The sequence below is a fragment of the Ornithodoros turicata genome, chromosome 2 (genome assembly GCF_037126465.1).
Source record: "Ornithodoros turicata isolate Travis chromosome 2, ASM3712646v1, whole genome shotgun sequence".
In the NCBI taxonomy this organism is placed as follows: Eukaryota; Metazoa; Arthropoda; class Arachnida; order Ixodida; family Argasidae; genus Ornithodoros; species Ornithodoros turicata.
Window position 1 is genome coordinate 51,284,304 of NC_088202.1, and position 16,460 is coordinate 51,300,763.

Here is a 16,460-nt window from a genome sequence, read left to right on the forward strand (position 1 = left end):
CCGTGCTTAGCGCTTCAGTCAAATAACTGATGGCTGCGTCCGCCTCTCTGTGAGTGTCTGATTGACACAGCAGGGTTTATAATCGAGGCACGAAATGCTAGCTTAAGTCAATAAGGTTTCGAACTGTTGGAAAATCACTTCCACAAAAGATAACCAAACCTGTAACTATAGGTACCGACCGTGTGGGAGCTTGAGGCCACAGCCCCCCCCCCCCTGAACTTTCCAATGGCTGAGCCCCCTCCGAGAAGTCAATACTGCTGACAGTCAAGATGAACGTTATAAGGGATACCTAATAAATCGTATGCTTCATGCTTCATGCGAATGAACATAAAAAAAAAGCATCTACCTTGGACAACATGCTATATATACACTACCTAAGGCCAATTGAAGCTCTATGTGTCGACGGTAATTGAGGGCTACCAGGCCGTACCCCCTCCCCCTGAAGTCCACGCCCGAATCCTGTATGAACCAATTCAGAAATGTGAAAATCAACAAGGTGTAGCATTATTTCTTCGTACAGTCGTTTTAGTTGTTCAGGACACGCGTCCACGAACTGTCTGCTTCTCAGATGTGTACTTTTTATTAGGCTATCTAAATTACAAAATACATTTTCTGAAGTAAAGTTAAAACACGGGTGGGTTGGTATGTCATATTAAAATCAATTAAAAATCACAGTGCCTTGTTTTCGCCATCACCTGCTGCACTGCGGTTTTTAATTCATTTTAATATGATATTTTCTTATAACACCTTATTGAATGCGATATATTCCTGGAATCTGTCATTCGCCATTCGCGTTTCTCTTTCTGCAGCCCGTGACGGACTCAGACGGTGCGGGCCCTCTCGTACGACTGCTATGATAGCGATAGAGTTGGCTGTCTGTGTAGTGAGTTTTTTTTTTCTTTTTTTTTTTTTCTGACGAGTTGGAATCTATGAAGACGAAGTTCAGCGCAGGATAGTTTAGGGAAAGAGCGCATTCCTGCACTGCTCTGCGCAAGAGATCTGTAAACCGAAACCAGTTAATTACTCGAAAAAATCTCTAAAAGTCGAAGCTGTTTTCTTACTGGTTTGTCAGTGTCTCAGAGTGACCATTGCTACGGCACAGGTACACTCTTAAAAAAAAACGGTGTACTTTAACTCCTTTCCTTGCCACATATACAGGGTGTTCAAAATTAAGCTTTCACGAGCGCTACGCAAACACAGCGATGACAGGAAACCGGATGATAACTTTACGCTACTTGTGTAAGAAACAGGTGCTGCTAATTATGTAGCACCTGTTTCTTACTCAAGGAGCAGAAAAAGTAGCACCAGTCTTCATTTGTTCGCCTATTTATAAAGTGCTAGTGAAAACTTAATTTTGAACACCCTGTATAACATCCTTTTGGAGAGTACAATTACGCTCAAAAGGGTGTCTCCTCACTCCCTCAAGGGAGGAGCATAACACCTTCTCCCTGCCGGGGAGTAATATTACTCTCCAGTAGGGAGAAAAGTGTTATGCTACTCCCTTGAGGGAGTGAGGAGACACCCTTTTGAGCGTAATTATACTCTCCAAAAGGGTGTTATATATGTGGCAAAAAAAGTCTTTATAGTACACCCTTTTTTTTAAGAGTGTACCAAGGCACGGCGAAGTAGAACAAAAAAGTCAGGATGTTTATTTAATGCAAATGAGTAAGTTAGCGGTCAGTTTGTGGTCGGCACATCAAAGATGCTAACCAAAAAACGTTTTCCGATAGGTGGCGCCGTTTTCGAATTATTCAGCCGGGGGATTTTTGTGAAACATCCTGTATAAGGTATTGTAAAAATGATGACTTTCGCTTATAAACTGCTCGTTCACAGTAACCCTCCTGTTCGATGACACGGAATCACCATCACAAGCGTGGCTCCGAGCTGACATTCAGACGTTGAATGAGACGAACATGAAACATTTCTGAATTTCTACCCTGTATACCTTCGAATCTGTGTCGTCTCGACAGCTTCAATATTCGTCCCTACATGCAGCGTCCCAGCGGTTCCCTATCATCGCATATGTTTTCATAACATTTTCACATGAGGTTTTTTTTTTTTTGCAAAGTGTTCAATTGCTTCTGTTCTGTATCATATACTTGTTGATGTAGCCTCCCCCTCACACAACGCCCCCCGAGGGCACGTGAGGTATTGTCATAAATAAAATAAATAAATAAAATCACAAGGCTACGAGAGTATGCACGGGGGTAATCTACTGTGCTGCACATTCTGGTTTTCGTTTGTTACACTGTGTGTTCCTTATACAGCAGCAGCTAGAAAAAAGGGTGGAGCAGTTACACCTTTTAGGAGGTAATAGCTGTCGCATATGTTGTGCCTAAAAGGTTGCAAAGTTCTACCTGCTACGTATGAATGGTGGGGTTACAGCTTCTCATTGGGTGAGCCAGGGGGCGTACGCCTTTTTTGTAGCAATTTGGATATTTGATAATTGCTTTTACCTCCCTTTTACACCCTTTATCAGACTCCATGTTGACCAAGGTGGTAACTATAGAAGTTACCACCTCTCCACACCCTTCTTCCTTAGAGTGTACGTTATGAAGCTGTTAGATGAAACTAGCTTTACAATGGTGTTGTATTCTTGCAGCACAACATTCATAGCTAAATATAACCGCAACACGGACAGCGCCTCTATCACAGGAAAAGGTAAGCACAAGTCAGGATCTGGAGAGACAAAACCGCGTACTTTTTAGAAAACAGGCACACCTTGCTTTAACGTGTGCGTGTCTATTGCTATTGTTTCAGGAAAAGCAGTCAAGCTTTCCCTTCTTCGATACAACGGCAAGGCTTACTTCTTCAAGCAACGTAGGTGACAGTTTTGCTGTTTTTTTCGTCGTAAATTTCGCTTTCAGTGTGTCACCCTGGCGTCATAATGTGCCATCATGTACACAAATACTTCAATTTGCTACACTCTCTCACGCAGATGCACCAAGAGCTACAAGTTTCAAGATCTATGACACAGACTTCAGTTGTGTGAATGCTCTCCAGCTCTTCCAGAGTCTTAGCGAGTCCCATGGTGATCTGGCTACCATTGCCTGAAAAGTCTTATGAGTTGCAGAAGCCTAATGTTGAGATTAGTAAATATATAGCCACGTGTGTAGAAAAGGTGACAAGAATGATGCAATACAACCAGTGGCGTAGCGTGAGTTCCCAGCGCCCGGGGCGAAACGAGTATCGCGCCCCCAAACAAGACATATGCCTTACATATACCTTAGATATACCTTATGGAATGCCCTGCACCAGGGCCTTTAAGGTTAAATAAAATGAAATAAAATGAAATATAACAGAAATGCATAAGCGGAATCCCCCCATCCAGTACAAAGAGCTTCATGGACTTTGCGCTTCGGTTGCTTCACTTTGAGAATATGCTCTGCTGTCGCAACGCACACAGTCTACTGCCGAAGCAATTTTACTCCAGCGTGGTATTTCGAACCTCACTTCAATCGTCCCTGTCTTTGAGGCGCCCAGAAAATCGTTCCAAGAGCGCCCAAACGTCAAAACAAGTTAAAGAAATGTTCAGAAATGTTAAATTTTTTCAAGTGATAAGCAGTTTCACTGTTTCTATTTGGAACTTTTTCTCTCTGGCGATAATTGGCGCCCCAAAAAACCTTGCGCCCGGGCGACCATCCCCCTTCCCTCCCCCCACGCTACGTCACTGAATACAGCTGATTTCGTACATCTGCCTGTTACATGCATTTGACTTCCGACAAGGTGAAATGAAGGCGTTTGCAGACGACACCCGTGTTTCTGCGCGAGGCCCATGGCAACTACGTGTAGGCTTGTGGTCGCGCCGCTCACAAGCAGACTTATACAAAATACTGCGCAAAAGTATTTAAAATAAGATGCTAAATACTCTACGGTAAAAGTATTTAAAATAGAGTACAAAATACTCAAAACTGAAAGTAATTTAGGTAGACTACTAAATACTCTAAGAAGTATTTAAGATACTATTTAAAGTACTTTCGTATTAGCAGTGAATGAAACGCGTATTCTGAACGTGGCCTTACAAATGAAAGGAATAAACTTCATCAGCCATGCATATCTTTCATTTGCAACATCTTGGTGTCAAGTAATGTTTGGTGAACTTTGGTGAACCCAAGTAAACTTTGTTGATATGTTCTGACCCAAAACTTCGTAATCCCTCCTGTATGTCGGTTCGGGTCTTTCAACCTCTGGCACGTGTTTATTGCTTTGATGACCAAGGAAATAAATTTTCTGACGAAGCTGGCTATTGAGAAGCAAGGCCAGGCTTGGGACCAGCCTATTGTACAAGAGGATAAATGACAGATTCGCGAATTCCCGCAAAAAAGAAAACGAAGAAAAAGGGGGTTAAATTCCAGTGAGCTGAAAATCTCGGCACGGCGGGAAGCGTGCTGGATATGGCTTGACGAGGAAGGAAAGTATTTTGAGTACTGAGTAGCAAATACCGAAAAAAGTATTTTAAATACATTAAAAATACTTGCCGCGAAAAAGTATTGAGTAGAGTACCAAAATACCGGAAAAAGTATTTAAAATACTGTATTTTGAGTACGTACTCAAGATACGTACAAGTCTGCTCACAAGTCATCCAAACCATGCGCGGTCACAGCGGAGGTACTGTCCTTCGCAAGCTGCAATGCTAGCGTTCCGTACGCGCTTGGCAGGCAGTGGGCCAAAGTGTACAGTGGATTTTTAGATTGACATGATGCAGCCGTAGTGTCACCAACAGCGAAACCTAACCGTCCTCATTGTAAACAACTTCTTACAGGCGTCGCCACCCTTAACCGTAGCGCGGGAGCGCGTGGCCTGCTAACCGTGTATTCACACGAGCGCCTTTTCTGACTGCGCAGCGACTCAAGGAGGAGAAGGAGGTATCAACATACTCACGCAATCATCCAACCATTCGGTCGCGTGCGGAGCTTATCGCGCAGCAGAATCTATGAAGCGCGCACGTTTTTATTGTATTTTTGGCGAGATATCAAAGAGCCTTGTGCAACATGACTGCGCTCAGCAGCTCCGTCCGTCAGAAAGAACCACACGGATAGTTTGTTCGCACGGCACAATCTGACGACTGACGCGCAGAAGGAAGACGGAGCGAAAAAGAAAAGCCACCCTCTGTTGCCAATGTTACAAGCTCTATTATTTTTGATCTAATACACCAGGTAGAGCAACACCCGATCTTGTGGAAGCTTGCCGATGAGCAAAACCGAAATGTACCGAGGAAACATGCCATGTGGGAAAAGATCGCTCTTGAAATGGAAAAGAGACACCCGGATGTCGAAGGAACGGTAGATGTGTACATCAAAACACTTCTTGGGTCCGCATATTCACGGCGCAGTCGTTGTATCAGTTGCTGTTAATTAATAATAACGAGTTGGCAGGATTCGCGTTCCAAACCAAAAGGTATCCGATCAGGACACTAGCAGTTTCGTTTAAAAACGAGAAATGTGTCAGCAGTATGCCGCACGCCGGGTAAGACAAAGGGGGGCAAAATTTATTCCCCAAGCCGGCCACTCTGGGGTCACGCATATTCATAGTTGTCTGTCATCATAAATTAACCGTGTAATGGTATAATATTTTAGGGCTGTCATTACACAAGCCTACATGGTAGCCCCCCGGGGTCATCATCACGTCATGCAGCGCATTCGCGGGGGCCACTGTGTGCATACATTGTGTTCTGACAAGCATCAACGAGAACGATCAGTTGTAATAAAGGGAGCCAGTTTTCCGCGGTTTCACTATTCTTACGCGTTTCCCATTCATCGCGGCCACACAGTTTGGGAACTGCCACAGCGCTTTAGAGTAACGTGCTTTGCCCCTGGATAAAGCTATAGTGCTAAAAATGGAACACTTACGTGATAGCGTCTCGCTTTGTCATGACATATTTCATAATTATTCACTAGGGGAGCTTCCTATATAACGCGATATGCAAAAAGTGCCAATTCGTGAATTTCGTTTTGTTCCATAATTTTATATGTATGTATGGGACGGTAACGTACCCCACCACCAACAACAACAACAACAAAAAAAAAAAAAAAAGAAACAGGAAAGATCATAAGGGTTGTTTGAGTGGGTGTTAACTCTGCCTCGCTATGCCACCAGTATACGCGATGAACGTTTTGCTGGGAATGAGTAGTAGACACAAAAACATGGCCTGTCCAACGCCTAAGACAATGGGGCCAATGAAACGCAGGAATTGGAAGCTACCAAAGCTAGCCGAAAAAAAAAGCAAGACGGATGGAGGATAGAGGATGAAGGGTGGAGATGCGTTGAGGGTGCATGAGTTCGTCGGGGAGAGCAAAGTATTAGATGGGCCGTTGAGCAAGACCTCCCTTCTGCAGAAAGAGGACAAGGTTTCTTGCTTTGGCGGAACGTGCGGCAGAAGAACCACCAAACACAACTGACACAAAAAGGTGTACGCCCCACTCTGTCCTCCAATCAGAAGTGAGAGCTCTATCATTCACGGCAATGATTGGCGCAGAACCTGCTATGCGGTGAAGCTGTTTCTACTGTGTTCGAAAGGTGCGACCTTTACGCCACAGCCGTCTCTGCTTTACACCACACTCAACACCGTCAGACTGCTGCGGAGTCACGGTAAAAAACGACGACGCACAGCTTTCGCAGTACTCTCTCCTACACTCTTTCCCGCTCACTCTTATTTACGAAGGTTTTATGCATTTAGAGGCATGTTTAAGCGTACATAATTCGAACGAACCTGTTGCAGACGGGTTACGGAAAGACTGGCTAGTATACTGTCCCGCATATTGGCCTCTATACTCTCCTCCTGTGCTTTGCTATGCGGTAGACAAATGGGTCCTCGTGTCGTAGCTCCCGTAGAAGGCTATTTTCCAGACCGTACTCTTTCCTAAGCACCCATTCATTCGTCCATAGCTTCTTTAACCGCTTCTTTTCGTGGCAGCATTCACTATCGTCAATGAGAAAAGCAAGAGCCACCAATTTTCGCTTTCTTTCGTCCATTCTGTACCAAGCGCCGTGCACATAAAATTAATGCTGCAACGTTCAGCCGCAGCGCGAACGTTATCCCCGGCTTCCCCAACATCTGCGCTGACAGCACATTGGAACACTATCTGTGTAGGCATTCCAAAAGGGCGTAGCCTCAGCGCCTTATCATTTACCCCTCTCGCTCCTTCAGGCGCTGCGCCGTCAGAAAACACGCTCGAATGAATACAGCGTGTCTGCATGCGCGCTTTCCTCCTTCCTTCCTCCTTCGTCGCCGCTGACAAGATGGGGACAGCGCCAAGCGCACCGTCATTTCCGGTCATAAACTGCGCTGGTAGCAGTGTGTTGCGATAGTCCATCTATGTCTCTGTCAGCCTTCCCCTAGTTTCTTTTCATTTAAATTTTTTTCTGTGAGTGGTATCTGCATGAAAAGGCACCGCCATGGCCTCGCTCTTATTCATCTTGTGAATGAGATGTTTCTGGGACTACGCATTCAACTTGACCGACGTAACCAAGAAGCATACGCCGTTTCTGATGCAGTTTCACATTACGGGAAGATGGGCGTTCCGCGAAGCCCAATTCGGCTTCACGCGAGGACAAATGTACAGCTTCTGGACAACAAGAAATTGACAACTTATGGGCAACAAATAGACAATAGGGCAGCTCACAGAAGTGCATATTTTAATTCCTGTTCAACATTATATCGGCTTTACTAGACACCAGCAAGGGGACAATGTATATGTAGAGTGGTTCACGGTAGGTTGACAGCCGCACAGGTTTTCCTGCTGTACGAACTTTGTGCACTGTTTTGGTTCCCGTTCCTCAGGTACATTCGAAGACGAACGCGAGCAAACGTCTTCAGAAATGTATTACAACAACCCTTGTGGGAATCACAAAACGGTAGTGCCTATGTGAGCTTGCTTTGGATATTGGTGCCAGCCGTAGCGAGGCGAGTTAACGCCCAGGTAAACAAAGGAAAGAAAACGCTTATTTGCACTGCCGGGATCGTGAATTGAAATTCTCTTCATCCCCGCTTGATACTGTCCAACCAACCTGCCAGGGCCTGCCGCTCGGCGCCCTCTCTGGCGAGGGCGCCCGGGGCGGCTGCCCCTCTCGCACCCCCGTCGCTACGGCTCTGGTACGGCACTGAAGTGGCTGTCGAAGTTTGGTAATATCGCACGAGTTAGATGCTGCCTTGAAAATCTGCTCGCATTCTTGTGTCGTAGCTAACGCCGCCGTACTTAGGTAGGTCATACTGCCTGGAGCTAGCTCTTAATCGTTAAAGTATGTTCGTCAGTGGAAGCAGACGCTAGAAGGGTTCCATGGCACGTCTGACAGCCATTTGTTTGGGAGAGTACGCTGTTCATAAGGAAACCGGTCAGATGATTGACAATGCCAGACTCTGCACTTGTGAGCTCAGGTAGCTCATCATTTTGATCGAGTAATTCCTCGTTGTTGTCAAGCACCTCTCTAAATGAGGTGACATTTATCATCGCTCGGATACCTGCCTCGTCTGTCCAGCTATCCACCACGAGTCACCATGCAAAATATTTTACGCTCTGCGCTGCGTATAGCTGTGATATCGAATTTACAAAAAAAAAAACAGTCTGAGAAAGCTGCCGCGGATGGGCGACACGATGCTCTTATGACGTAGTGAAGGATACGTGCCTTGTGTCTTCGTATTTTCTTCGCAGCTCACGCGCCGCTTATACATGCTTGAGCTGTGCCGCTGTACGTCACTGGTCCAGAGGTCGGCATATTGGCCTGAACAATCACGCTCACAATCATCTGATAAGAGCGTATCGACCTCACACTCATTATGAACTCACGCGAACATCGATATCGCGCCCTGTATCCATAGGTCGGCGCGATCATGATCGCGGCAGCCTTGCCAGTGCTTCGTGATCGCACTTATGATCGCGATCATCAGGCTTTGATAAGGCATTGCGATCATGATTGCGCCGACCTATGCCAGTATCGCAATATTGTGATCACAATATTTCCAGCAGGTTGAAATAATCAAACGGATCGAGGCGATACAAGTTGCCGTTCGCAGACGATTACGTCGCCAGGCGTACTCCATACGAATGATTATGACGTATCGCACTCTCGCAATTGCGATATCAGGTGTCAAGATACACGCGGTATCGGTTATGGCATATTACGGCACTCACGAGGGAATGTAAAGAATCACACCCGTAAATGTACAACTAAGTTACTTGATATCAAAACTTATTTCTGGCGCGACCTTGACCTTGCCATGCGGGGGGGTTTCGAAAAAAACGTATCTCTCTTTTATGCATATGTTCCATGAACAACCTAAGCAGCACAATGTACCGAAAATCTAGTGCCATTGGGGTGGACAGGTAGGTGGGAGGCTTCGAACAGACCTGTGAAACTACCCAAGCAGCACAATGTACTGAAAGTCGAGTGCAATAGGGGTGGACGGTATGTGTCTTATCAATGTTCTTTAGCTTCATGAGTCTGTTCAAGGCCCTCCACCTACCCGTCCACCCCTGTTGCACTCGACTTTCAGTACATTGTGCTGCTCGGGTAGAGAACATTGATAAGACATATACCGTCTACCCCCATTGCAGTCGACTTTCAGTACATTGTGCTGCTTGGGATTGGACCGCATGTGGTTAGAACCTTCATAAACAGATTGGTAACTGAATAATTCTTCTGTTTTGCTTTATTTCGTGAAGCCGTATTGCCAATTATGCCGTGTGAAAACGACAAGAAAAAGAAAGTTTGATTACGTAGAAAAAAAACGGATAAAGAGAAAGGAAAAAAGAAATTTTGATTACATAGAAAAAAGGAAAAAAAAGAAAAGGGAAAAGAAAATTTTGTGCACAATACAATACTCAGTAGTGTGTACTAGAAAAGGGGAGGAGAGAAGTGTTGAACGATTTGAAATCTCCTTGCATGCAGGTTAGGTCAGTAGGTATAGGGTTCCCGGCTTTCGGTATTTAGCGAAAAGCGGCATCGATAAACGTTGAACGCTGCAGTCTTCACGTGGTGGATGCAAATGATTTGTAGACCGTTCATCTCTGGAATGAGCGCTTCAACCCGCTCAGCATTATTTCCTTTGGCTTCATGGCCACACCCAGCCCGCCAACGCTATGCCCTAGCTCTCCTCACCTTTCTGGATACCATAGGACTTCTATCCTTATTGTAAATGGGCTCATTATTTCAATCGCCGCATCACCACCAGCAATCTGGTAGAGTATAGCCCCTGGCGATGAAACTCCCCATTCATCATCTCGCAATAAAGCTGTTGTTGTTGTACAATGGACGGAAGAAATCAAATAATTTCCAGGAAAATTGTAATCAACTACTCTCCCACCTGGGGTCAAACTACTAGGGCTATGCTTAGGACCTGTCCAGTTTAAAATCAGTACTGCTTCATCAAAAACCGGCCTAGCTAGAGCCTGGAGCAGAGCGTTCACTGTGTGCATGGTACAGTTCTGATTCAGTTTCCACCAGCTGTCTTCCATTTTAAAATACGACCATCAGGAGCCAGCGGCAGGTGCTGGCCTGGCGGAATAATCACGGATCAGATACGATTTTGCACGCCGAACGTGTGAAAACCTACACATCAAAAAACAGAAATCATCCCAATAACCTAAGAATCAGTGCACATGCATGTCATTTGAGGCTCACTCCACAGGGAGTGTGATGGACCACAAATCACCTAACGAATTTCCTTATATATCATCGTCGTGTATATTGTTGCTGAGTTGAATTACTGCAGCGAGTATCAATCAAATTCAAATCAAATCAAATTCAAATACACGGGCAGCATGAACCGTTTGGCAGAATCATTATGCATACGCACGCGTGCCTGTCCAAAATCGCCTGCTTCAAAGCTGAAATAAAAGTTGCGAGAAAATGTGCGAGTAAGCGGCATGCGCGATTGCAATACAGAAACACAGGTACCCTATTAGTTAATTCTACAGCATGGTCTCTTGCCTCTGGCAGGGAGAAATGGAAATAAAGATGGACTAATGCAAAACGTTCAAGAAAGCAAGTGCGAATGTGCAGCAGCAATTTGAACGTCAACGTCAGACTGCCGCAGCGACAGACAGAGACGCAAGGACAATGATCGCGGATTGACGCGACACTGGCGTTGAAGGGAACGATTTTGTTCGAAACCGTACACAGTGGTTCCCGTTAGTACGGCTTTGGACAAATGTTTACGGAACATCGAGGGGCCGAATTTCTCCATTGGAGTGACACACTAGCAGCAAACAGGAGCGCACACACATTGACAGATGGACAGAATGGCCGGTCATCCGTTTCTTATTCGATCACTTCCAGATATCTAGCGTTCTGATGAAGAAATACGCCAGCGCCGTGTTCCGTAAACTTTTGTCCCCAGCTGTACTGCTGAGAGACGCGTTAGCACAAGTGCACTAAGCGAGCTCACGATATTTGAGCGCAGCGTGAGTGCGATCACAATAATCGCGGTCCTTCGCATTGCCATCCCAACGTGACGGCAGATTTGTCGCAGAGGTGCTGCCACGCGGTGTGAAAACACGCGGGACTCACGGCGATCGTGAATGTGCGTATTCTGAGTTATCGCGATAATGAGTTATTCTGCCGAGCTCTGCACTGGTCACGTGAGGGAAGTACGTGAGGACGTCCAGGGAAAGGTAACAGAAACGGAAACAGTATTATGCCGGAAATATAGCAGGTAACGGTAACAGAAACGGAAACGGATATCGCACTGTTAGAATACCTGGAACAAAAACGGAAACAACAATAATTTACGGTAATAATTCGGGTACCGCAGGAATCGAATTATTGCAATTTTTCACCATATGATGTAGATAAATTTATGAAATAAACCTCAATGAAGCAAACTAAAATTAACTGAAGAACTAAAACTAAAATGAACTATCAAACTGGACCATATAAGTAAGTAGTATACAGTAAATAAAAGAAGCAGAGCTCTTATACGCTTATGGTGATCTGGAAGGTGGAGGCGTGAGTAACATTCCTGGAAGCCATGTTCATATTAGCTGTTCACAGAAATTACGGACCTATATGTGTATTTTGAATGAACGTTGTCTCATGTATGCATGTGTCCCTGGAGTCCTCAAAATAGACTTCAGAACGTAGAGAGAGAAGTTTTGACACGGTCTCAATGGTCTTAAAAAAAAAGAAAGAAGAAAATAAAAGCTGGAGGTGGGGCGTGGGGCGGTACCGAAAACTGAAACAGACACGTAACGGAAACAAAAGCAACAATGGTGGTAACCGAAACTGAAACAGAAATAAGGGCCAGTAACGGAGGTGGTAACGGAAACGAAAAAGATTCCGTTACCTTTCCCTGACGACGTCCTCTTGTTCTCCGATGCGCTCTTTTCACGAGGAGAAGGGTGTTTCAAAGGTGTGCGGAACAGAGCACTCGCGCTCGCTCTGTAGGTCATCTTCGCTTATCGTTCTTTAGCAGGAGCACATTTTATTTGTTGGAGAACACTCTGCACCGAAAAGCTAAAAAAATATTTTTTGGGGGTCACCTCATTGCTCCTTTAATGTTGTCCTGAAGAAGGTCAATTATGTAGACGCTGTCGTCAAGGTCGTAGTTGGTGTTCTTCGGTGTCTTCACAAATCGGCTGGCACTTATGACATTCAACGCGTGCTTCAAGTACGAAGCGTTCGGCACTGACTTTTTTAGTCGAATAACAGAAAATAAATTTTCCAGACAATCCTGCCGGAATCGTCATGGAAGTACAAATTTATACTCCAGTGTGTTCAAGAGGTAATACTGCAGTTTCAATATCGCATTAGTTGAGATAAGTATGCCTGCTTGGAATGGCTTTCATAATCCAAAGAGGTTTCACTTTGAGCTTTATTATAACTGCGATTACTTCGTGCAGCTTCCTAATAGCTTCGGCGTGCTTCTCAGGCTTGTGAAGGCATTGTGCGGTACAGGCAGAACGTGATGACATAATAGTGTACCAAGCGAATACAAACTAAAAAAACATGCTGTTGTTGTTGCAGCACCTTCTCAAACTCCTTGCTTGACATAATAGCGAATTTCCGATGGTGCCTCTCGAAACAGTTGCAGTGCAATTGAGACCTTAATTTGAATTTAAAAGGAAAAAAGTTCATTGCTGACATGGTGCTTTGAAATGCGATGGGCCGCTCTTGGTCCATTTTCATTCTCTTCCTCACTCCATAATCACTGCCATAACATATTTTACGGACACCTCGTTGAACGGAAGGTCAAGCTCACGATCTGTATCCTCGTCTAGGAATAACACATCTGAACAGACGAGATGCCCACGGATATTTTTCAGGATGTATGCCGGGTCTATCACAAAATACCGTTCCGCAGAAAAACCTTGAGGTCCCGGAGTCACAACAGAACAGATAACAAGTTCACGTCAACAATCCGCGTTTCTATAGTACAACAATAACGAAAAGACGGGGAGCAACTTTTATTTGAAACGCTAAAACAAGACTTTCGTGCGGATCCCGCACTTCATCAGGTTCATCAACCTGATGAAGGGTAGGCTCTGCACGAAAGTCTTGTTTTAACGTCACCACCCTATATCACCACCATACATCACAATCACCATCTTGTTTTACCGTGTTAAATAGAAGTTGCTCCTAACATTTTTTTTTAATTCCGTGTTTGCGCCGCGAAGCAACTGTGGCTATGAGCGGCGTACAGACGTGGACAGATGGAGAGAGGACAGCAGGAAGGAGTGTGGGACACGGGAGGTTAGTGTGCGTCCTGGGCCGACGTCAGGGGGAACTGTGCCGATATTCGTCTGGAAAGTCTTCGGAAAACCCAGGGAAAACCTCAGACAGCACAGCCGGTGACAGGATTCGAACCCTTGTCACCTCCCAGTCTCGGCGTGGAAAGCGATCTGCTCGTAACATAATTTTGTTTGGTTGGACCTGTACAACGCAAACCACCGTTTTGTGTTTCATGCATAAATTCCTGGCATGTATGTGCGTTTTCACACCACCGTTTTCATTTGTATTTTTGCCATCTGTATTGTATTCGGATGAGCCAAACGAAAGAAAGACTGAAAGATATGACCTAAAATGGCGGCTGTCCTAATACGCCAGCGCGGACACGTCACTATGAAGTCACCATCTTGTCAATGACGACGGAGGAGGAGAGTGCGTATGCAGGCACCCTAGGCCTGCTTATGGTGCCTGAATACTAGCTTCCTCTGTACAGGGTGGAGTCACCATTTGTAGAAATGAATGCCGCAAAGCCGCCATATTGACTCCCGCGCTTATTACGCATGAATGTCAAGCCTCATTGGCTTTTTGCTGCTCTCCCAACCGCAAGGAAGATAAATTGAAATTGAAAATTGAAATTGAATGCTGTGTACCACTTGCGCCGGCTTTTTCAACCTCCCCTGATACGTATTTACTTAACTCTAAAATGTAGTACGTCGCTAAGCGTATAGCTTACACTTTTGTATATACACTTTTGTGAGCGCATCGCGAGCTGTGCGTGGAAGTTGTGGAAGCGCGGCAATGCCTGCACAACCATTGCTGTACATGAGGTCAGGTGGTAAGGACCAAGGCAGATGTACGTGATAAAAGAAGACATAGGTCCCGGACATGTGTATTTCCAGATAGACGTCTTCCACTGTCTAGCGTCATGCCCAAAGTCCCGGACCACGTGACAATATTTAAACTTTTTGGACATCAAATCTCAATGGTATACGTTAGTGGTTTTCAACTGATGTCGGGGGAACCCGTGACTGTGCCAGCACGACCTCAAAGGAACCCACTAGGTGTAGGAGTGGGTGAGGCGAACCAGATGTTCTACTACAAGGCGAAATTTTATTATGTTTAACTGATTATGTAACTGCTTAACAATAATTTCTTTAGTTTCATCGCAAGGTGTTGATTGAGGCTTGCCGGATTCATTCCACTGTTTCACAATACTTCCCCACAGATGACGCATTGTGCATTGCAAATCATGCTGTAAATTCGAAGTCCGTGTAGGCACAAGAATAGCTCACTAGTTTCTCCGAAGTAGCTTCGACTTTCCAAATGCTTGTATGCTTTAGAAATGGAAGAGAAAAGTAAAAGCGTGGTGCGGGTAAAATGACGGGTTGAGATAATAAACTGTGTTTGTGAAACAATTGAGTGGTTGATTGGCAATAGAAGCTGTATGAATATGTCGGTTTGTACCCGAAGTAGGAGAAAGGTTTGTGCTTGTAAGAAATTCGACTTACAGTGATGTCTAAATTCGAAAATGATATTTATGTAATGCGTAAGTATGAGTGTACATTGATTATGTGTGCAAGATTTCTAAAAGAGGGTTCCAAATCGCTCTCGAACTGCGCGTGCTTCGGTTGTTGCACGTATGTCTGCTGGATTAATTACCGCTATCAATTCCAAGGAGTAGTGACCTTCATAAGCTTTTTTGTACGCTCTTAGGTCTAGTTAGATGCGACAGCATTAGATATGTGACGCAGTAGCCCGCTGGTTTCACGACGCCCAAACGTCAAAACTGTGTGTAAGCAACCTTCGAAAGTGTCAAGCGCCTGAGAATGCTTTACGTGAGTAATTCTTGAAAAACTCAGTTATCTATCAAATTAACTGGGCAGCGTTTGGTTCCAGTAATGTAACGGGAAAGCCAAGCCATGCGAACTTCACATTTTCAGAGCGTGAAACATTGCGCAATACTGCGAAACCTTAAAGAAATTCGACAGCTCGAAGCTAAGAAGCGTTAATAGTGACGGTAAAGAAACTCATGTGTATTCTTGCTTGTATATGCTCACGTACCGTATAGCTTGCCCTTTGAATTTTTTGTGTGCAATAATAAAGCATTATGAGGTTGTTAATATTGCACTGTTGCACTGCCGGGGCTAATGGTTTCGTAATCCAGCCTGCCAGGGCGCCCGTGCGCCACGGCGTGGTCGGAAACTATGCGGCGAATTAGGGGCCATGTTTCCCGTCGAGTTCAGTCTCCTTCCTTCTACTCCGTGCTCGAACTACAGCCGAAAAGAGTCTCGCGTACTGGCGAGGCATATGACGTTGCAGACTGGCAGCCGAGGGAGCAAGTTTTCTGACCCGGGAGATTGAAAGCTCTCTTGCGCTCCAGGATTACGCACTACTGTTTTTGTGCGAATGCGTGTCCTAGGGCTTGTAAGCCTAATTTCTAGTTCACCCTACACATTTTTGTTCTCGAGTCGTTTGTGCTCCTTTAAAGGAAATGGTGCTTCAGGTGCCCACCACGGAAACCACATGGCTCCAGAATCCATCCAGATATGAGAAGAAGAGGAGGAAGAAGGATGATTAGATTAGATTAGGATTAAAGTAGAAAAATATGGAGATGATAGAATAATGAAATGTTGTGTTGTCCTAATTGTAGTTTGTTTCACCTCTACCATTTACGTTACCACCCACCCTGATCTACCTCTCTGCTTCTTCCCCGTAAGAAGTGGCTCGTGGAGCTAAACATTGATGATATCATTTCTTTGAGCTTGAGGTGGTGGCAGGAAGAGGAACACCAAAAACAA

At 45.0% G+C, this 16,460-nt stretch overlaps 1 protein-coding gene across 4 annotated transcripts in view; it reads left to right on the forward strand.

Moving 5' to 3' along the window:
- Positions 1-3,111, forward strand: part of LOC135385394 (uncharacterized) — a 28,970-nt gene extending 25,859 nt beyond the window's left edge. For all 4 annotated transcript variants that reach the window (XM_064614682.1, XM_064614683.1, XM_064614681.1 and 1 more), the window contains exons 4-6: positions 2,603-2,661; positions 2,761-2,820; positions 2,939-3,111. In XM_064614682.1, the coding sequence (XP_064470752.1) occupies positions 2,603-2,661; positions 2,761-2,820; positions 2,939-3,054 (235 nt within the window). In that variant the 3' untranslated portion in view covers positions 3,055-3,111. The remainder of the gene's footprint in view (positions 1-2,602; positions 2,662-2,760; positions 2,821-2,938) is intronic.
- Positions 3,112-16,460: the final 13,349 nt, after the last annotated feature.